Source organism: Botryllus schlosseri, chromosome 2 (genome assembly GCF_051294905.1).
Source record: "Botryllus schlosseri isolate E-star chromosome 2, Bs_hap1, whole genome shotgun sequence".
Taxonomy (NCBI): Eukaryota; Metazoa; Chordata; class Ascidiacea; order Stolidobranchia; family Styelidae; genus Botryllus; species Botryllus schlosseri.
In genome coordinates, this window is record NC_137237.1 from 5006453 (window position 1) to 5029357 (window position 22905).

Sequence of the window (22905 nt, forward strand, 5' to 3'; positions counted from 1 at the left end):
AGAAACGGGGCCCAACTACAGATATGTCAGAAATCTCTACTATAATCCACTATATATACTGTAACCCCACTCGAGTCTGCCACCAGTGTCGGAAAGTGCGTCTTCCATCTTCCGCTTATTCACGCTGATGACTTGCGCGAATGAGTACCGGTCGCGTCGTGGTTGGTCGCTTAGAATTTGCAGGCACTGCTAACAATTCTATGTAAGCTCACTGTCTTCGGTATATCTCAACGGAAGTACGCGCGGGATACGATTGCACAAAGTTATGCTATACATAACATTTTCACTTTTCTAATACAGCGCATTTGGACTGGTGGTCGATACCGGCGAATTATACATAGGTAGACTGCAGACGTGTATTGCACTTTACTCAGGTGTGAGGTCCAAAGGATGAAGAAGAAAGTTCTTCCGCGAGTTTTCTTTGATGTCGAAATTGGCGGAAATACTGGTACTTAAGCCACATTTAACTGATCAATGTGACATAATTACATAGAGTTCTATTGCAGCTGGGAGAATCGTGTTCGAACTCTTTTCTGATGTCTGTCCTAAAACAACTGAAAATTTTCGAAGCCTCTGTACAGGTACGGCTCTTTGTAATTTCTTGGCTACAGTACTTGCAATTTGGATGATCGCTTTGAGAATGTTCTTTAGCAGAATTAGCTTTGTTTGCCTTCTTTTCATATCACCTGTTCTGTATATTGACCCGAATGATGAGTGGAATGGACACTAATGCAGGGCCTGTATGGAATCGTTGTCCTGTGCTCACACAATTCTATATTTTTTAATCATTTTTTATTTAAAAATTACTTTATCTTTGAGAATCATCTCTGCTCACATGTTGATGTTATATCAGGCAAAACGCAAAACGTACCGAGGTTCCAGTAGGGATGCAGTGCATTAGCTTAATATGACAGTATCCATATAGGATCATTTGAACACAAAGATATCATATTTGAAGCGAATTGCTAACATTTTCTTGTTAGCTCCATAATAAATACCCCGGTAATGTGATGCTATATTATTCTAAAATATTTTCTAAAATCAGGTGAACGAGGGCTTGGTGAAACGACTGGCAAGCCGCTGCATTATAAGGGAGTTGTATTTCATCGAGTCGTCAGAGATTTTATGATACAGAGTGGAGATTTCTCAGAAGGTACTTCTTAACTGTGTAAAATATGATTTTGGGGTATTTTGCAACGGTCATAAAATATCATGACCATTTTTAGTTATGTACTGTATGAAAATGCTTACAACTCCATTTGTCTTTCAGCTATCAGTATATTCTGTACACAATATTCCATGTGGATATGTATGAAATATTGCAAATTGTTTATCAAAGTCGAAAAAAAAGGCTGAAATGATTCTCGTAGTCAGCTGGCAATTGAAATGATTAGCAAACAATTGTTGCTATAAGCCAATTCTTATTCAACTCTTTTCGACATAGTATGCATTCATAAAAATTTCATCCTGGTTCACATTCTTCTATAGTTCAGTCATATACAGCTGTACCTTCCCTTGGAAGAACAGGCCCTTTCATCGATTTCAGGTGTCGGGGGGCCAGTATGCATGGTGATTGGTGATTTACCCTGTTTCTTATAGTTGCAAAGTTCAACAATGCTCCGATTTCACCGCCATATTACGATATCAACTAAATGCAATGGGTTTAGCTGGATTTTATGTTGTAGTATACCTATCATTGTACATTTTGCCTGGGCTAATTATATTGCAATTCAGATATCCGTAATGGCTATTGGTAAGTTCTGTAACATGTGAAAGCTAGACATAAGTTTGTAGAAATAGTAAGTGGAGATACGTTTGGTGCATAGATGGTCTCTTGAATGTGGACATGAACAACCTATTGAAACACCCCAAAAACTGTAGGCCTATACCATGCATTCCTGCTTTGCTATATCAAGTGAGCCTCTTGTGTTTCATACAACATACTATTCATTTCCTAAACATTACCCCACCTGTTGCACCACCAGTTGACTCATTTCGCTTTGTAACAAACAATCGGCATATTATCCATGGCTGTTTTTAATTTGAACTTAAACTTTGTCAGGCAACGGGCGCGGAGGTGAAAGCATCTATGGTGGCTATTTCGCAGGTGAGCCGTAGTTATAATTGTTATGGTATGCTGGTGCATAGGCGCCGAGTTACGGGGTGGCGCAGCCACCCCACGACACGTTTATGGGGTGGCGGCCACCCCATACAAAAAGATTGAACGCCTGCCGTCTGCGATTTTAAATCATCAGCGCAGTCAATTAGCGAGTCCGTGATAGCGCGTAAAGGCCAACTATTACCATTAATAGATACGAGCGCGAATAATTAAATACGCTGCTTCGTCGGCGGTGACAAACTAGTGCTTAAAACGCCCCAATAAATTGTAATAGTGATTAATAATCAGACAATCGAATGCAACCTCGTTCACGATGTCGATTTCGACACGCTTGCGCTGAGAAACACCATGTTCCCGCTCGACCAGACGAGTGAATTCACGTTCTCCTTTCATTATTTAAATTGTATTTGCGGCTTTTGCGCCCACATTCGTTTACAAAATAATTCTTGAGTTAGTTCCGTAACAGTCTCTTTAATACTTTGCCTGCCAAGGCCTATCATGGGAATTACCAGCAAATGCCAGCAAACAATGAATTTTCGACTAGTTGCAAATCTGACAGGGATTGGTCATGCTGATAACTAGTAACTTTGTACATCTAATGACAAACATTTTTTTTCAATATCAAGGAATTATAAAAATATTGCAATTTTTTTGCTGCTCATTTTATGAAAAGCCATCTAGTGGTCAAACGAAAACAAGGTTGTCCAATTGTATATAGATGTGATTTAAAAAAATACTTTAGGCAACGAAAATGCTTGTTAATGACAACAAGTCTATTAAGTAGCCTCGATTACAGCCGTAATCCGGAGTTGAAACCAATTCCGGGCTTTACTGTACCCATTTGAAAAATATCCTAAATATAGGATCACTGGCACTTTTAGGGACTGTGTAAAATCATAAATATAGGATTGCTGGCAGCGAAAGTGTTAACACTTTGGAGCTTTGGAGGCTTGGAGCGCGAAATAGGACAGTGTGTTTGTGTATGCTTGCGAATTGAAAGTCATTCCTGCGCAAAGTGCGCATATTCATTACCCTAACAAGGCTTTGCCAACTTTTATCGGGAAATGCAACAATGCAGCTCAAACGTCGTTATAATGAGCAAACAATTGTCGCGATGTCAGACTTTTTTTTAAATTTTGATTTAGATAAAATAGTGTTTACGGTGACCGATTCTTTGTTTATTTATTAGAGTTGTGCTCACCGTAAATACTATTTTATCCAAATCAAAATTTTTCGACGGCAATAACTCCGCTTCCACTGGTTGGAATTGAATCAAATTTGGCGAGGATCGTTTCTATAGACAGCCTAACACTTTAATGGAGTGAACAGAAAATTTTCAAAATTTTTATTATTCATTTTTATATAATAAATAGAAACTTTCTTCCCCTGTAGCAAAGCGGTTACTGGTTGGAATTGAACCAAATTTTGTGTGTAGGCTTAAATTAGGTAACCTAACAATTTTATCAAGTAGCCAGTAGGATTTGTGAAAAAATTCATTTTTGAAGAGCCCTATTGAACAGTGTTTTATTGCGTGTGCCTGCTAGTTGGAATTTATTCCAGTGTCCATAATATTAATCCAGTTATGCTTTGCGGACGTAAATCGGGAAATGCAGCAATGCAGTCAAAGTCGATGTTTTAATCAGCAACCAATTGTCGCAAAGTGTTGGTGGTAAAGGGTTAATTACTGATTGGCCGCGCGCGTTTATAATCATAATTCTTGTCTGTCTTTCGTGTTCCAGAATTGTCGCGCCGTGTTACATCTCACTGTGCTCAGTCCAGCGACGAATGCCGAGTGCGCGGCAATCAATGACCTAATTTCGCAATCATCTCAGCGGGAGATCGAGTCGCGGTAGATTGTTCGATGCGATATGCGTGCACAGACGAATCTCGCTAATTGGTCGCGGCCCCTCGTAACACTGATAATGCGACTTGTTGAATTGCAACTGAATATTAGCGTCAGAAGGGTCGTTTATAAAGGACGTGGTTTTGCGTTTTAAAAAGGAGGGGGTTATGTCACCTCCCTGGCTACGCGCCTGCCGCCGCCCCATGCAAAAATAAAAGTCGGCGCCTATGTGCTGGTGTATTCCGGGCATGGAAGGAAAATTATTTTGCTATTGATCTTTACAAGAACGAATACTTGGTTGTAGATGACTTGAGATTTTGATTACGGTTGCTTATACTGCAACTTATCACTTTGAATTTGTAGATGAATCGTTTGAACGGAAACATGAACGTCCGTTTCTGCTGTCCATGGCGAACAGAGGCAAGAATACCAACGGATCTCAATTTTTTATGTAAGCTTGTAACCTCGTAACGGCTTTGTGGAATATTCTGTCATTGTGGCCTATATTTGATTTTCAGAACGACCCAACCTACACCTCATCTAGACGGGTAAGTTTTCCTTGGTCGACTGTCAAACTTTGTTGAAATACAGTCTTCGATATCGCTATCCCCCTAAACCCGGGATGTGACTTTATTGCAGTGTTCATGTCGTGTTTGGACGTGTAGTTGACGGCGAGGCGATAGTTAAAAAAATTGAAGCACAGCCAACTGACGCCAGCAGTCGCCCGAAAAGTGAATGTAAGATTGCTCACTGTGGGGAACTTGTTTTGGCTAAGACCAAGAAAGTAAAAGGTTTGTATCTCTGAAAAAAACTTGATTTTTGATACTTTTGATGTTTCATGAGAAGTCTAGGTGATGTAGTACTGGAATTATTCTTTGTGGTGGAATAAAGGTACATATTTTTACTTTCCACATATCTTTCATAATGTCATGACATCATGATGAGTGATTTTTGAATACTCGACTTGAAGCCTAATAATTCGGGAATTAGATCAGTCATTTACTCGATTTTGCCAAGCTCTAGGTATAGTAGTCCCTTTGATCGATTGTGCACTGTACAATACATTTACCATAGTGAAAGAATGAAAGAAGGTCTTGTTGCCGTCGATTACGGATTGCGACTAAGAATTTTAGCTCAATTATTGACAGCATATATAAAAATTTGATTTTGACATGGTTTTATTTGTATATCCGGCAGAATATTTCTTGAAAGTAATGTCTGATTACTGGTTTCCTTTGATTCCTAAAGTACTGTGCTGTAATGGTCTCTGTGTCGGACATCTTGGAAAAGCGGTTTCTTGGTTTTTTACGCAGCGTGGAATCAATCCGATGTAGCCTATTTGTAATCTTATCGGTGTGAAATACATTCGACTTGCTCTCTAAATTAAAGTGGTTCATATCATAGCCATCGAAATCATCAATTGCTGGCACTTATTTAGCTGCATCTATGCTACTATTGCTACTGCTTGTCATCTATAAGTCGTGTTATCTCAATATTTTGCAGCAAAAAAGAAGAAAGAGTCCAAGAAGTCCGACAACGAAGATTCCGGAAGGTCCTCTCAGGAGTCGTCAGGCTCGGAGGACGACAGCAAGAAAAAGAAGAAAAAGAAAAAGAAGAAGCACAAGAAAGAGAAGAAGAAACGTCGGGAGGAGAAAGTCTCTAGGTATCCCACAATTTTGATCGTTGATCATTTGTTATTGGCGTGTCGGTTTTGCCTGGCTTGACTTTAAAATTTTTGAAACGTGTCATCTCGACTATAAAATATGCGGTCAGTCAGAATGACTCGTGACTCGGAGGTAGTGTTTAAAGTCGTTTATTCACGCTATTAAGTTCGTTGCGATTTGAATTAGCATTTGTCTCTTTGGAAAAAGCTGTAATCCTGATGCGTTTTACAGTGCTGAAGACGACAAGGAAGATAGCAAAGTTGCGGAGATCGCCGCAGACGCTTCCCACAGCACTGTGAGTGCCGCTGAAGTGCCTCCAGTCCCGGAACAAAAGTTTTTGATGCGTAGCAACGAGAGGCAGGCGAGGTAGCGTGAGGAATTGCTTTGCGTTAACGGGCGATCGGTTTACGACAGAGATTTGTCTGTTTTACAGCGATAGAAGTAACAGCACCAACACGCCAGCGTCGGCGCACAGCCAGGGACGTCAGTGGGTGTCTCGGTCCGGTCGGAAAGTCAAAGGCCGCGGAGTCCTGGTAACTTTACTGTTCTTGAACTATTTTTAGCGCTGACCACTAAATATTTTCGAATTGCTTTTTCAATCCGAGGCTTTACTTTCAGCGTTACCGCACTCCGTCCCGATCGAGATCGAGAAGTCCCAGGAGAAGAAGCTTCCGCAGCCGTCGGGGCAGCGAGACGCCGCCTCACTGGCGCGAGGCCCAGCGCGGGCAAAGACCCCTGGACGAGGCGACGGGCGGGTCCCGGGACTCGCCCGAAAGGTGGAAGAGGAGGTCCCGCTCCCCAGACGACAAGGACTCGGAACGCATACACAGGTCGAACGATACTAAATCCGCTCGTAGTAAGAGAGAAGATGACGACACCGGGGGTAGACATAGGCGGGGTAGAGACGCCGGGCGTAGGTCTCAAGATAGGGACGGCAAACACCGAAGTGGGCGGGGCGACGGGGGGTCCTGGAGGAATGGCGGGGCTGTCGGATCCAAGTCCCGGGACAGGGATAATGAACGCCGGACGTCGGGGGACAGGTCCGAACAACGACGGAAGCGTAGATTCCGTGAATTCAAAGAGGGTAGCGACACGGAACGTGTAGACGTTCTAGCCGATGATGGGAATCACATTGAGATAACCGTGGAAGATGTAAAGGACGAGGAAGGTTCTGCCGGAAATGTCAGGGACGCGAAGAATGCCGCGTCGGACAATGAAGACTCGGTCAGTAATGTCATGGACACCATGGATGCTAAGAAGGGTGATTCTGCCAACGACGTCAAAGATGTTAAGTCAGATAAGTATGATAGCGACTCTGGCAAGGAAAGCTCGGACCATGGCGGTGCTGAAACCAAAGTAAAACCGCCAGGAGAATCAGATAATGAAGAGATGGATACTGGCAATGGTGTCGAAAATGTTGAAACTTTGCCTACCGCAGATAAACCGGTAGAAGGGAAAACGTCTGAGGATCTTGTGACTACAGTGGTAACAGAAGAGGAGGTAGTGGAAGAATCTAGGGATGACACATCTCAGCCAGAGGTAGTCAAAGATTTGATCCAGCCGATCGGCGATAATAAAGAAGAGAAAATTGAAAATGATGAGAAAAGAGATAGGGACGCGTCTAGGAAACAGCCCCGGTCAAGATCCAAAAAGCGCAGCCGGTCCAGAAGTCCCAGACGCCGGTCTAGAAGTCCACGACGCAGACGTTCAAGGAGCCGGTCCGACCGTAGACGGCCGTCCTACCCGAGCCGGAGACGCTCGAGGTCCAGGTCTCGCGACAGGCGACGCAGGCCAAGTCCCAGAAGGTCGCGGTATGACAGAAGGAGGTCGAGGAGCCGGTCTCCAAGACGGCGGTCCTCTAATTACCGAGACCGGGGCAGAAGGCGCAATTCGAGAAGCCGCAGCAGGTCCGGCCGCAAAAGATCGAGGTCGAAAAGCAAGGGGTCGAGATCGCGTAGCCGTGGCGCCAGGCGGGGCAGTTCCAAGGATAGCCGGTCCTCGCGATCGTCCTCTTCGGATTAAACAGGAATGGGGTCAAATCGCATGACATTTCCCTGAAAAAAGCCTCCGCCCCTTCGGTTTTACCGGTAGATAATTAATTGAACGTGATAGAGGATAAATACGCCGTACGCTCTCGAGTGTCGGGAGTCTGTGTTTGCATCGATTGAGTTAGTTTGATTTCGGTGATTGTTGACGTTTTTTCTACCGAACGAGATTTCCGGGCCCGTTATCCACTCGTGCGGTGGTGTTGCGGAATGAGTTATGAATTTCTCACGTTTGATTTCTTTCTTTTTCAAACACCGCAAAGCCTACCTGCTCTTCGCTGGAGATTCAAGTACTTTTTCGTTGACCGTAGTTACGATCTGTACCTCTAGCCAGGGTTTGAGTGCGTGGCGGGCGACACCTTTTATCGCATTTGACTTGTGTCTAGTCTGTTGCTTTTACGATAGGCTGTCGTGTAGGTAGATGTTTTCTAATTACTTATTCGCCTTGTCTCGCTGGTTTCGATCTTAATGTCTGCGTTGAACGATTGGTCAATAAAACCGTGCTAGATTTTGGACGCTTGTGGTGCGTGATACGTCATAGAATTGTTCTCGCTTAGATTAAGGTTCAACTCAGAGAATATAGAACTTGCTAACCTATACTGTCCTAGTCCTGGGGAACAATGGCGCTAATCAGCAAGCCAGCGGCGAACCCCAAATTTTCAGAGTCACAAAAACGGTAATCTATCACATAATACATCTAATATATTACTACAGAATACTTTCGCAAGAAAAGACCCATGCGTCCACAACAGTGTCAAAAGACCAAGACTAATAAAACATGATTTTCAAACAAAAACAAAAATATGACAATGAATACTTGCTGCAATTAAGCGAGACCTTTCTGTATCAGTCGGGTGTGTCCAACCCCTGAGAGGGACCCCTGGAGTTGTTGTGAACCACGGTTAAGAATTACTGTTCTAGAATCTAGATTTCGTAGCATTAATAGGAACAGACAGTTCTTACTTCTTCGACAGATGTCGACTGCATTGATACAGAAAGCAGTTCCAAATAACATATTCAATTTATCTAATGACTTTCAACTCTGGCTACATTTCGATAGTGCATTAGCGAGTTGTTTTATCTGCTTGCCGCATTCCAGGGCTATGGGTTGAAATCACTAAATTTGACGAGTTAGGGTTGGTCTGGTTATGAACATGAGCAGTGATACGGGACGGTTATATGCAGCTTAAGTGTGTGTGAGTGAGCGTAGAGATTTGGGAGTGCATTTCATCCGTCACTTTGTGTTATGCTGTTTTTACACCGTTTATTACCTCAGATGATGTCTATAAAATGTCCAAGGTGAGTTGTTTGTTACATCACTTTTTCTCGTTCTTTGTGATTGATAAATGGTGTCGCCCGTCCCACTCAAGCCTGTGTTGTATTATTAGTCAAAAATCTCAACACTAAATTTTGTGTCTTCCAGCGAAGGCAGTGTGATTTTGTGTCAAGGTTTATACAAATCCAGAAAGGTAAGCAGACTTATGACGGTCTATCTATTTACATCGGTACATGTGGCCGGCCTCGGCAAATTATCCCGACACGCTATATTTTACGTTACAAATATATATTTGTAATCAATAACTACATGTTGGACTATAATGTATTTCGAAATTATGTGGAGTGCATGGAAGTGTCGCTGTCCGAAACTGTATTTGCATGCGCAGTTGAGGCGAGCGTAGTAGATTGTTGGTGCTTTGTGCTGAGTGATTCATCTCGTTTCCTGCTTTTGTTTTGGGTGAGTATGGTTCTGATTTCAGACGCAGTATTCGAAATACTGTTTGCTTCTCCAATTTGAATCAACTATCTATTATTAGGCATCTGTTTGGCGGAAATTCTGTTGAGAAACAAAATTATGTACCAACTAGACAACAAGACTGTGTCGAAATCAATTTCTGTATTCTATTGAATGATTCAAGCATGAAATGGTAGTGAAAGATCGTGTAAGATGTAATTTTGTTATCTTGTCCGTAAGTTGAATTCGTAACACTTCTGGAAAAGTATCTAAACCAGTGGATCTCGCATCATGGATTTTCATGAAAAAAGCCCACGCTTCTCTGATATTAAATCACATCTTGCTGTCGAGTTTAAATCAGTTCCGACGTTTCTATCCTCTCTATACTGTGCAATGTTTTCGCTTAGGGATGCTTGGTTTGATTTTGGGTTCGATCAATTCAACTTAGCAATCACCGCATTTTTTATGCATGTTGCACGGGTGTGGTTATCACGCTTTACTTAACAGTGAAAGGGCGTAATGAATTCCGATTCTATCGCATTGTCATCACTTATTTAAATGAAAGAATAATATCAATCCAAGGGGTTGATTTATTAACAAAAGCTGAATTGTATTAATCATGCATGCGCGTGTGTTCAACCAGCGTTTCATAATTTATGGCTTTCAATATTACCATTGCAGGTTAGTATCAGCGGCTAATTTGAAATCTGGCTTTCATTTGTGTTCTTATGCCTTAGATATGTGTCTGACGCAATACCCAGTGTTGTAGATGTTATTCGTATTGGTTTCATCTCTCGTTCATCATACACAGGATAACTACGTCTTGGGGAAGTGATGATGGGAGTGAAGAGGAATGGACGGAAAAACAGCCCCATCATGATAATGGAGATTGGTCTGATCTTGATGGCCGTCAAAATATGGAGTTAGTAATGATCGGTTTCAGGTCTGCGACATGTGTCTAGTATATTTTGCTATTGCAGGTTTGAAGATGGAGAAATTTGCGACGAGAACTCCTTGCTGAAAGTTGATGGCATGGATGTGTAAGCTGCTGCGTCTTTGTAACCGTTAAAGACTTGGCGACTTAACAAAAACGATATTTGTTGTATTGATAATACTGGCAAAATACGATCGATTTTCAGTCCATTCACAACATCTAGTTGTATAATATCCCGTGCTCGCATTCACCTTTTTATACCAAGGTACTAAATCCACCTGTGTTCTACTATGTTGGGTCCTATGAACAATTGTGATTGGAAGTTGCAGTTGTACCAAGTATGACCTACTATGGCTACATTCAGTGCAATGATTATATGATTATAGACGGTTATTCTTGACTAGTGTTACATGTAGGATTTGAATTACAGGCATGGGTTGGCAGGCCCCGCTTTACCACCTGGGTTTAAGAAAAACAGGTAAGTTTATAGTGTACTGTAACTACACCCAGATTTTCATGTGTATATACTAATGGCATCTTCATAAACTCGATGTGGTATTATCGCATTTTCTGGGATATCTGAGCAAAAGTTGGATTACCTAATAGACTGTCATTCCTTGTGAGTACAGTGATGGGGAAGTGTTTCAAAATTTTGGCTCCTTGGGGATTAGCTTATCAAGTTTTTTCTTAGTCCTTCCGATGCTATGAATGTTTTCCGCGAAGAAAACCAAATTGAGTGTGTTTCTTGATCTTCAATTTCAATTCAACAGAATAATGGTGAATTTCCCACAAAACGTTACTGAGAAATGATGTAGAAGGGACCTGTTATTAGGTCGCATTGTGGTCGCATTAAGTCGCATCCTACAAATTTCAGAATGATCTACATGTATTTGCCGCATTTGATACATTCTGACCAACTCCACGCGAATAATTGTTACAGCCACAAATCCAATTCACAAAAAACCAGCAGCAGGAAAAGAAAGAAGAAAAAGAAACACAAAAAGAGCAGTCTCAAGAAAAGCAAATCACCCATTCACAAAGTGAGTGGGATCCAAGTGTTTTCTTGTACAGATACCATTCTTAACCATCGAATGTTTTCGAGTGATGTCATCTTTGGTGATATGATTGTTGGTATACAATGTTCTTGCCGTTTCTTTACTAGTTGCAAACGATTACTTCTGATGAGTGTCAGCCGAAAATATTCAGGTTTATTTCAATGTGGTAATGGAAAACTATTGTATACTGAAGGTAGAGACCTTCAAGAGTCTCTTCATGTTCGTAACCATGTCTTGTCATAGAACAAAGACAAGAATGAAGATCGTTCAAAATCAATAAGTCCGGAAGAGAATTCGAATCCGACAAATCCCATGCGAAGCAGATGGGACAGCCCCGACGAAGATGCGGAACATGATGATATAAACGCACCTCCAGATACCGGTTTGTAGCCTCGTTGAGAATGTTGATATTGTAGTCGAAGTTTTCTCTGATACTGAATGTTGCCCGTGTTTGACAGACTCTGATGAAGCGACGGAGCTGCCTGAAGCACCAGATGTAGTTATTGACCGAACAAAAACTGACATCTTTGCAAGTAGTGACGACGAAGTGCAAAATAATGATGTGGGAGGTAATTATTATCAACATGGTTCTATTAGCACCAGTGCCACATTGAATTGGATAATGTCACATCTACATGTTGATATTGTCAATAAGACACGGCGTGCTAGTCTTCGGTTGGACTTTTCAAGGCTCACGTTGCAAATGATGTCGGAGGAGTACTTTTCCAAAAAATTTGTTTGCATACTCTACTCATTTGTAGTGATAGGCGAAATTAAGTACCCGGGTGTGGATTTCGCTCTGAATCGAGTGTTAAGCTTCTAGCCAAGTTGTCTAATATTACTCATGCCAGGGCTCCGAGTCACAAGTAAATCTCACTTTCGACTCGAGTCAAGTCGAGTCATTTTTAATTCACCCCCCCCCCCCCCCCCGAGTCCAAGTCATTGAGTTGACTGCTGATTTCGAGTTGAAGTCTTGGTAAAACCACTTTTTATAACTCTGATTAGTGATATCAAATGGTTCGCATTTAAAATACACTGATTTCGTCACTTTTAACAGTTTCTGGTCGCATTTTCAAGCACCTTTACTATTCTTTGAAATTACAATGAAATGTCGGTCTTGGCCGGCCGTCTGAGACTCGAGTCATATGACTTGTTCCGAGTCATGCACAATGACTCGAGTCCGCGAATTATTTAATACAATACTCCATTTGAATTCCATTGCTGTAATCAATGCATGTTGCTTTGCTCATTACTTTATCGGTAATCTTATCAGTGTTAGGTACTAGTATCTGTTTTGTCATTGCTTATCCTCATTTGCATGTATCCATTCTGTTAAAATACTCCTATTTCACGTCTTCAGGTCGCGATCTCGAGGCTAAGTCCTTGAAAAGAAGAAAGTCCGATTCTTCAGACAGCGCGCAGATGGTCACAAAGAAACAGTGAGATCATAGCCCTGCTATTTTTTTCCAACGTTATTAACATTTTGTAGCAAAGCTTGTGCCGAAGTTTATATTTTTGTTGAAATTTGACACTCCTCTCCCATATATCACAGTTCTTGCTCCTGTGATCACGATAATTCAAGCCAGTAACTATCAACTTTCTAAATTATATTAATCTTGTGCTTAAATTAGCGATCTTTGATGTTTTTTTGGAATATTTTTGACTTAGCTCCAATTTTTATATATCTAGACTTAAAACGTCAGATAGAGTCAGCTGCAAAGTTTCCGAACTCCAAACCAAACACGTCTCAACACGTGAACTCAAATCAATCTTAATTCCGATTGCTGTGTGTTACGATATTAATCCTTGTTCCGACTCTTCCAGGAAAGGTGTCGAAAAGCAGCGCCCCAAAAAGCAGTCTAGGCCGTCGAATTCGGCACGGCTTTTTGAACAGGCGCGAAACGTAATTTTGAAAGCGGAAAAAGAACTCGCGGCTATCGGTTACCCCGGCGCAACGAAAGCTTTGAGACACGGACTGCGTCGCTCGAGGTCCTATTCGTCTTCGAGCTATGAAAGCCGGTATGTTATCAGTATGGATGGGTACATACAATGTGGATTAAATTTAGGATGGTGATGACAAAAATATCAGTACAGACTCATTGGCGTAGCCAGGGGTTAGCCACAATTTTCGTAGTCTTCGTATATGATCATGGCCGTAATATAGAATATTTCCTCAAAGATTTAGTTGACTTGGAGTTTTTCTTGGCACTTCGCGATTTATTGTCACTCGATTTATTGCTTTTTGTATTGGTATCCCCTCTGGAAAATTGAAAGTTACCAATAGGATAAGATTTACCGAATTATTTCAAACTATATTCGCAATTATGAGAGAACGATCGTCCGACATGACATGAGACTTCGCATCTGCACTCGCAAAAAGGTCGTCGCGATGAAACCTTTGCACAAAATGATAGACGCGTGTTTGCCGAAATCTTCGATATTGATAACTCCAATTGCTGAATAATACTCTCCATTATTAACCAAATTCATTCATTAACTTCGAAAACTTTTCGCGCTCTGCGCGGCTGGGTTATTAATGCACATTGGATTTACATGACATAGTTATGATTGATTTTGATGCGGACCAAGATAAGTCTTGTTTTCACCGTATACCTAATCTGGTTTGCTCCTATCGGACGACTAAAAAGGTCAAAGGTTTTAATCTCATATGGCCCTTTGATCGAAAATGTTGGCCGCCCCTGACTTGATTTTGCTCAGTCCCAGTTATCGGCAAGATATTTGACCGGTGCGCGTTCTAAACCGATTGCTTCTGTAGGGACGGGAGGCGTGAAAAATACAGACGCAGACGCAGACGCAGTTACTCTCGATCGAGATCGCCGTCGTACGACGACAGACGTGGATATTCTCGGTATTCCAGATCTAGGTCCAGGTTGGTGCTTAGTTTGTTCGTGCATTTTTGAAATTTCAAAATTCTGGCTGGCTGAGAAATATTCAGCGCCAGTTTACGTGTGTGCTAGTTGACATGTTGGCTAAGCTCCAATTTAAGATGTTATAACTAAGGAAATTACTCTTTATCCCCAGTTTACATTTACATCAGTAACCTCGTGTTGACCGGAGTTGATGTCTGAATAATCGCTACTAATTTTGTTCAAATTAAGTTCTTAATGCCATGATTGTCTCCGTCTAAGTGCAAACCATGGGGGTGACTTCGGAAAAAATTGGTTCATCGGGCATTAGTATTGTTCAAAGATAACTTTTGTGCTACCGTAGTTGATAAAATTGTTAGGTTGGGTAAAAATTGACTGCACATCAGATTTGTTTCAACTCAAAACTGTAGAAGCTTAGGTATTAGAGTTGCAAAAATTTCAATTTATAAAAAAAATGAAAAACATTTCAAACTTCACTGGCAACCGCGTAAAATTGTTGCAATGTCTATAACAGTGGTCCCCAACGTGAGCGATATCCCACCCCAGTGAATGATTTTGAGAAACAAGGGGACGAAAATGGTAAAACTTCCCGCGAGATATATTTAATGAACACGGTCAAAAAATGGACGCTAAGACGGCTTATTCTGCATATGACGTCAAAAAAAGGTCAACTCGACGGAAAATAGTCATTGAAGCCGGTTTTCCTGGCACCTACCACCTCGGAACAAATCGCCATTTGTAGTAAATTCACCCAGCGATCAGAGTAACGTGAATAAATTTCGCGTTTATCTGTCCTCTTTTTCGGGGCCGTAGCAATGGGGGACGAAAAGGGCGATGAGTCAAAAAGGTTGGGAACCATTGGTCTAGCAACCGTGCATGCCGAATTTGGCTCAATTTCAACCGGTAGGAGTGAAGTTATTGGAGTAAAAAGTTTGGATTAAAATAATACCATTTACAGTAGCTTTCATTAATAATCACAGAATTTATGGTACCACTCTAAATAGTAATGATCCCTCCTTCTTTGTCGACTTTCTTTTGCTGGTTTATATTTCAGGCGTAGCAGGTCGTCATCTCGGTCAAAAAGGCGAGATTATTATCCCGAGTCAAAGTATGAGGATCGTCGCCGGTACTCCAGGTCCTCTTCGAAATATCGAAGACGATCCCGGTCATATTCCAGGTACGGTCTTGTCACATGCAAGGTGACATGATTTCGTTTTGTAGCTCGGTTTTTCCTATGACGTGTCTGGTTTCAGAGTCACCAGCTCAAGATCGAGCGTATCGTCGGGGTCGTCCCGCGATAGCATAAACGACAGCTGTTCTTCCGCATCTGTACGAAGGAGGTCAAACTCGAAGGGTTCTGATCGTAAAAATTCGAAACGACCCACCACTGTCTCGCGAAAGTCCCAACGAAAAGAAACTGGTAATCAAGATTATTATCTTGAGATGGTGTAACTCCGGTGTCCAGGTTGCTAGAAATATCTGTGCCAATCAAAACAGCAAAATATGAGTCGTAGGACACCGTGTGTAAAGGAAGGTAGCAGGGGTTTTACGAAAATCCGAGTAGATTTTGGATTTGATCAAATACAAATAAGATACAAATCCGTATTTTGGATCCGATCCAACAATTCTCATATCAGCAGTGTTGGTCAGTAGCAAGGTACCTTTGAGTTTCGTCTCTGTGCTCAAATGCATCGCATCAACGTCCGTGAGACTTTGTCGCATTCTTCAATTCTATGAAATACGCACTTTCCCTTTCTGCTGTTCGAAATTGGATTGTTACAACACAACGCTATCTGCAATAACGACGTAGGTAGGCTACATCTTGAACTCTCTGAAAACGCCGTGCGATAATGGCGAACATATCTGGCTATCATTATCCGGAATTCTAGTTGTAAAACTTCTTTTTAAGAACTCATTCTGGCATAACAGTTCCTATAAGGTGCTAATGATAATTCAGCAATGTTTTCTTCATAATATGAAGATATATGATGACGTTATCAAGGTCGTACATGCATTTTTAGTTATCGATATTGAATCGGTCGCGTTTTTTCAGCTCCAAGCAAGTCTCTCGAATCTGCCGAGTCTGAGAAAGTAACGGCGTCCAACGTCCGCAAAGCAGAGAAGGCAAAGAAAAAGAAAACGGTGACGGAAAAATTGACCTGGCAACCGCCTTTGGAATATGGGGAAGAAGAGCATTCGGAAGCGGATTTCGTAAGTTTTGATAGCTTGCTAATTGAACTGTGACAAGAGCTTCATATCATGTTGATGCGATAAGTTTGACGCAAATGTTACATATATTCACTGACTTTTCATTCAATGCCACAAATGGCAAAAATCAAGCAACAAGACTTGACCAAATGTCTGTTTCCAAATAATTTAAGGACAAAATTTTGAAACATCTGTCTCAAGCAGATATTCATCGCAGCACGAGAATTAGCCTATGCACACCATACTCTTGGACGTACAAATCTCCGATATACAATTGAATAATATTTTGCTACCGGTATTGAAATAAACCTGCATATTTACGGTTCACATTCAGCATGGGTAATCATCAGCAACTAGTAAATATTTCAATAGAACTTTATATACCAATAGTCGTATCACCAAATATGACGTCACTGGCATAAAAAATTCAAACAATCGATGCCAACAGATAGTTTAGGCTCAATGTACTAAATATCCAAAAATAATACGCACTTATGGTTATTTGAGATCTGTTTTTATCTCAGGGTGGAGTAAATGTCAGGAATGATGAGATTAATAAGGGAACCCACAATACAGCAATCGACAAAGGTACGTGTCGTAGACTCATTAAGCAATCAACGTGGTATATCTATCTCAACAAATTCCGTTTTGTTGACAGTTCTTCCCGTAAAAGACGATGAAATCGACCAGCTTCTATCGAACGGAATCGAAGATAAACCAGTCTCCGGCCTTCGTGACAAGTCCATATTCAAAAAACGCGCCAAAATGCTTCAACAATTCAAGAAGAAACAAGAAGAGGACAACGTTTTCGGGTTTGCGAATAAAAAAGACGCAAACTCCACGAACGCGATCGACAATAAAGCCGGTAGCGTCGATGAATCGCAACAGAGAAGCAATGACGATATTTGGATTGAGAAAAAGACCCCGTACAGTTCATCGAAAATCCCGCCTAAAGTTACTCTCGAAAACGCGCGGGCAGATTCTGCCTTGTTAGGCGTTCTGAAACGGAAAACCACTGCCAAAACGGAATATCGTCCATTCCGTGTACAGCAGTATAACGCGCCGCGTGAAGAGACACCTTCAGAGGATAGCGAAGAGGACTGGACGCCGTCGGCCTTGAAAACGGTGAAAAAACCAATAACCATCAACATAAAACTTCCTGGTGCGCAGACGGAGAAAACTAACGATCCAGCAAGCCATAAAGCGCAAAATAACGGAAATGAGAAGGTTCGTAAACGTAAAAAGAAGAAGAAACGTCACACCAATCCCGGCGATTCTGCTATGTCCTTGGAAATGTTAGGAAAGACGTTGAAGCGGTGCCGCGAAAAAGCCAACGTGACAACTGAAAAACCCGCAGACAATACAAAGACGAAGGAGCATACCGTTGACACTGATTCCAAACTAATCGGTGGAGCCTCCGGCACTGCGATGGCGCCGGAAAAGAAAATCGATTCGCAATTCAACAACCAATATCACAACGCAATGTGGTATCCCGCGCAGAATCACGCCATGATGAATAGGTGTCGGGCGCAGGTGGTGAGGCCGGTACGCGGGTATCATTACCCGTACGCGTACCAGGCCATGCGCACGGCGAGCATGCGGTATCCTATGCATCCGGGGATGCTCGCGATGACGAGCATGGAGCCTCCGCCGTTGCCAGAAGACGGTAAGTCACGTTGGCCACAATAGTGAATAATATATTTGTATTGAAATGAACCCGAATATTTTTGACTGACACCCGTCAGGGGTAATTGTCAGCAACTAGTAGAGAATTGAAAAGGACATCGTATATTGACAATCGTATCACTAAATATGATGCCGCCTGCGTGAAAATTCAGGTTTATTTCAATATGATTGTATTATTCAATCGTGCATTGAAGTTCACTGCATCCGAGAGCCTCTTCGATTGTGTGCGTGTTGTGTTTCTGTTGTATTTTATTTTTGTTCTATCAAAAAACTGGCAACGAACTATTTCTACTTTTTCCCAATACTAGAGTAGGTTTTTCCTACCCTCGCTACTTACTCCAGTGGTTGTGTTATGTTAGAACACTTCGCTTCTGCTTGATTGATTTTTTACGCAAAACAGCTTGCTTTTTAGACTTTGGATTTTGTAAAATACAAAGTAGTAGTGTTTGGGTAGGTTTGCACACCTATATGGCTGATATTATCATACCAACTGGGCCAAATACACCGTGCACCATGGTATCTGAATGTACTTGCGAAAATTGAACCTATTGTGATGTCGTTATTGACAATTAGCGGCTACAAGTATGCGGCCGCACGACCAAATCAACTTTTTTGAACCACCTACCCGGATATCAAAATATGGTAACCCTATACTATTGACCACTGCTGTAAGTACGGCGCCCTTGCCCCTTCATTAATAGTTACGTTCTTGTATTTAGAATTTCCTGAACGACCACCGGAGCCTAAAGAAAGTGAGTGGCTTAAGTTGTAGTTAGTGTTTTCGCAGCCATGCAGTGATGTGTTTCCAAGTTGTTTGATTCCGACATGACATGAGATACACAAGTAGCTTGAATTACACTTTGCCCGTTCTAGGGAAGAAATTGACCGACAAACAAGTGATGAATCTCTTCAAGAAGAAAAACATATCTGCGGAAACACTGCCTGTAATACTTCAAGACGATGAGGAGTACGTCCGCCAAACGCATAGTATTTATGCAGAGTAAAACGGTATTTTCGATACAGAAAAGAGGTGAAATTGCCGTCGCCCGCTCGATCCTTTGGTAGCGACCATCGCCGAAAGAGGAAGAGATCTTATCGCTCGAAGAGACATTCCAGCTCAGACTCGTATTCGTCTTCACGATCAAGGAGCAGCGATAGGTATTGTTGTCATCAGTTGATCTCTTGAAAAAATGTTATGATTCTGTGCAATATCGAATCATTGATCAGTATGGAAAATTTTTAGCAGAATATGTTTCTTGAGTTGAAAGTAGTAGTAATCGCGGCGAGGTACAGTAACATGCAAAAACTATTTGAAGCAGAAGTACAAATTGAAGGTAGGGATATCATTCGAGTAGTTTCATTATGTAGATTTGGTTACATTAAGCAGGTAAGTGAAGCTGGCTACTTTTGAAATTGCAATACTCACAATGAACGCAACAATACTAACGAGTATGACATTGCAAACAGTCGGTGGTCGGATTCAGCCTGTTTTCGCTGGTTCTGCAGAACTGTGTCACGAAATTTTATGAGATCAATGAACCTGTTAGAATTATTGGTTACTGTCGACGACTTTTTTTAATGGAGCTGACTTAAGAATATGACTATTTTGATTGAAAAATTGAACACCACCAACGCATGCAGGTGCAATTATTGAAAATATATTCAGTTGTAATGACAATTTCACTCATAAAACGATGCAAATATATCCAAAAGTTACTTTCTACTACAAAATCCAAAGTCTAAAGCCTGTAATCTGGGAGCATAAACACTTCAGTTGCTAGTACAATTCGGAAAAAGTACTCAGTACTGTACATGATCATCATCATTTTATTAAAATTTTTATCAAATCAATCCACCACAAGATTGTTATACAATGAAAAGATAGGAAGGTGCCGAAACGATTTGGGGTAGTCTTTGGAATCGGACACCCACCTCGGCCTACGTAATGTGAATCAGAGGCATGCACGCTGGAGTTGTAAAAGGATGACATAAAAGGAAGCGACAAAAATAAATGCTGCATGTGTCGGTAGGCGAGGCTGATAAGTCAGATTGTGGTCCTGTAATCTTCCAGGCTGACTAGTGTTGGTTCAGTAGAAATTGCTTGTATTTCCGATTGACAACAGATTTCGATTAATTATAATAATTGTCAACAGTATATAATGGCATGCGCGTTTGTGACGGATGCTTCTTCACATTCAGATCATCTCATTCGTACACGCATTCCCGATCTTCGTCGAGGTCCAGTTACAGCAGGTGACCATATCCGCTAGAATTTCTTCTTGCAAACTCACATTGAGTGAATTTTTTTCCTTTTTTTAGTTACTCGGAGGATTCTGACCGCAGTCGATCAACTTCCTCCAGGTAGAACCTGTTATGTTGTACCGTGGTGGAATAGCCAGCAAAATTTATTTTGTACTCATGTAGAAGCATAGCCGTAAAGTTTTACTCAATTTGTAGTAGAAGCAGTAATTTAGAAGACGTGTCAAACTTCTTCAGGTGAAAGTAGAGAATGATGGTATAAGTATTAGAGTAAGTCGTAGTTATAAAAAGTGCACTTGGTTGATGGTTTGCTTAGATTTAGCAAGGTAATCATAGTTGTCTGCTTAGGAATTTGCCAAATCCATCCATCGAAGGACTAATGATGCTACAAATAGGTGAGATTCTTGAATATATTAACATGTTTCATGGAAGTTTCTGCCGATTTCTATGACGAACATATCCCAAAAACAAAAGGATATAGTTTTTCCGACAAAGTTGTCAAGTAGAAGTCCGAGTAATTCAAAAAGCACAACGACTTGAGTAAGTTGTTCAAGTAGGCAAAAGCTACTTCAGCTCTCCGAAAAAAGTAGAAGTAATTTGTTTCCGAGCGCCTCTCTGCTCTCTGTCGGTTCAATGCATCCACCAAAGTGCACTGTGCCATTGCGGATGCTTTAACCCACACCATCCTTTTAGATCACGATATTCGACATCACGTAGCAGGAGTAGAAGCCGATCGAGAAGTGATACGTGCGTATTGTACTTGTTATTTTATTGTTTTACTCGGAAGATGCAAAACGTTTTTATTTCAAGGCGCCGGGGTCGAACAACAAGCGTGGATTCATACAGAAGTGATTACTCCACGAGGTGACTTGTTTTGCTGATTGGTTATTTCTTATATATTTACGCAAGTTGAATGTTGCAGATCACGAAGCGTGCGCAGAAGCCGCCGTAGAAGCTGGTCTAGAAGGTCCTTCGATTCGAGATCGGATTACTCTTATTGATGATGGTTTCAAAATGTTTGCATTCATAACCCTCTTTTTTGCAATAAAAGCTAATCATTTCAACGTTGTACCGTTCACTTGTATAGGTGACTTCATTCAATGTTCCATGGCCCACGTGCCAGTCATGCTCAAAATAGGGTAGGAATTCTGAACTCGCGGTGTAATGATCGCAAGCTATCACACTTCTGAAGACTGTCAGTAAACTGGACGACGTGATTATGGTAACCTGGTTTTGTAACATTTTAGAAACAAAAGTTGCATATGTATTTTGATGATGATAGATTAGCCAGCATTTCGTAAACGTCACTTAGTCGCTGTGTTTCCCGAGTAAATCACGAGTCCACCCGCCATTTCTATTCCGTGACGGCGAAAGATGCGCATTGTAATACATTGATTCCAATTCATTACTATCATCATCATTCGTTTATTAGCAATTTTTATCAGTTCAATACACCACAAAAATGCAATACAAGGAAGGTGTCGAAGCGGCTTGGAGTAGTCTATGGAATCAGACACCCACCTTGGCCTAGGCCAGGGGCGGGCAACTTCTCCAAGTCGGCGGGCCGGATATAGGAAAATTAAGTACTTGGCGGGCCGGATTGCTGAATCGACACATTATTCGCCCATTTATCCACGTATACAAGGAATTAATCGTATTTAATGAATGTATTTTAACGACAGCAATGCAACTTCAAAGCCATTTCTCGCCAATAATGACGAAGACAGTGTGGATTTGAGAACAGCACTGTCATATAGCAGGCGTGGCCAATCTTTTTGCCACTCACGGCCGCATTTCGACTACTCATGTAGCCTACGGCCGCATTCCAGGGAATAGTCGTAATGAACTAGCAGGACGCCAAATACTCATGTTAAAGTGTCTATGTCCATTTCCGGCGAACTCCGTACTAATCTATTAAATAATGTAGGCTGTTCATAGTCGCGCAAAGCGCGAAAATTTTTTCAGATTCATTCATGAATTTCGTCATTAAAATTAGTAGTCCTACATATTATTTCTCATCCCATGTGATCAGATTCACCGGTACAGTTGGTGGAGGGTCGGTCAGGGCAGGCCAATTATTATTATAGTCACTTTGTTGCATGCTGTTCTTTGCATGTCTTGACCTCCCGTCAGGATTGTCGATATAGTGAGGAGAACACGATTCCGAGTTGGTATTTCTATATGCGGCGCATCTGTTCGCAACTGTACTGTGGGACTCTGATTGCAAAGTGCGCAACTATATTAAAATCGAAAAATAAAGTCACATTGAATCGCGCGCTGCTGCGCGAACAAACTTTCAAGAATAATTAAAATCTTCCAAGAAAATCGGGAGTCAATTCGTAAATTCAAATTATACGTCGACGGCCGCCAACACCTACTAATTGAATTACGTGTCCACGGCCGCACAAATTTGCTTCTACGGCCGCAGGTTGGCCACCCCTGTCATACAGGTACCACCATGTCTGCTTTTCT

At 41.6% G+C, this 22905-nt stretch overlaps 1 protein-coding gene across 2 annotated transcripts; it reads left to right on the top strand.

Annotated features, from left to right (window-relative positions):
• Positions 1-132: 132 nt before the first annotated feature.
• On the top strand, positions 133-21497 carry LOC145433122 (uncharacterized). 2 transcript variants are annotated; one of them, XM_080310059.1, is made up of 34 exons: positions 133-236; positions 301-448; positions 507-581; positions 1046-1153; positions 2063-2107; positions 4326-4413; positions 4481-4510; positions 4602-4753; positions 5466-5625; positions 5858-5992; positions 6060-6159; positions 6245-6456; positions 10215-10325; positions 10384-10443; positions 10768-10815; positions 11212-11377; positions 11636-11774; positions 11851-11961; positions 12753-12831; positions 13217-13411; positions 14169-14282; positions 15335-15457; positions 15534-15700; positions 16334-16491; positions 17013-17076; positions 17147-18154; positions 18894-18926; positions 19048-19141; positions 19198-19332; positions 20374-20427; positions 20494-20535; positions 21127-21180; positions 21244-21297; positions 21356-21497. In XM_080310059.1, the coding sequence occupies exons 2-34, from the start codon at positions 391-393 to the stop codon at positions 21432-21434; spliced, it is 4251 nt and encodes a 1416-aa protein (XP_080166185.1). In that variant the 5' UTR covers positions 133-236; positions 301-390; the 3' UTR covers positions 21435-21497. The 2 variants fall into 2 exon arrangements, with proteins under 2 accessions (XP_080166185.1, XP_080166186.1); XM_080310060.1 differs by having other exon boundaries at positions 135-236; positions 11278-11377.
• The last annotated feature ends 1408 nt before the right edge of the window (positions 21498-22905 follow it).

Coding starts and splice junctions, on each gene's coding strand:
- LOC145433122 (XM_080310059.1), top strand. CDS start 391: ATGAAGAAGAAAGTTCTTCCGCGAGTTTTCTTTGATGTCGAAATTGGC. Junction 11,378..11,635: donor GCAAATCACCCATTCACAAA/GTGAGTGGGATC, acceptor GTCTTGTCATAG/AACAAAGACAAGAATGAAGA. Junction 18,927..19,047: donor ACCACCGGAGCCTAAAGAAA/GTGAGTGGCTTA, acceptor TGCCCGTTCTAG/GGAAGAAATTGACCGACAAA.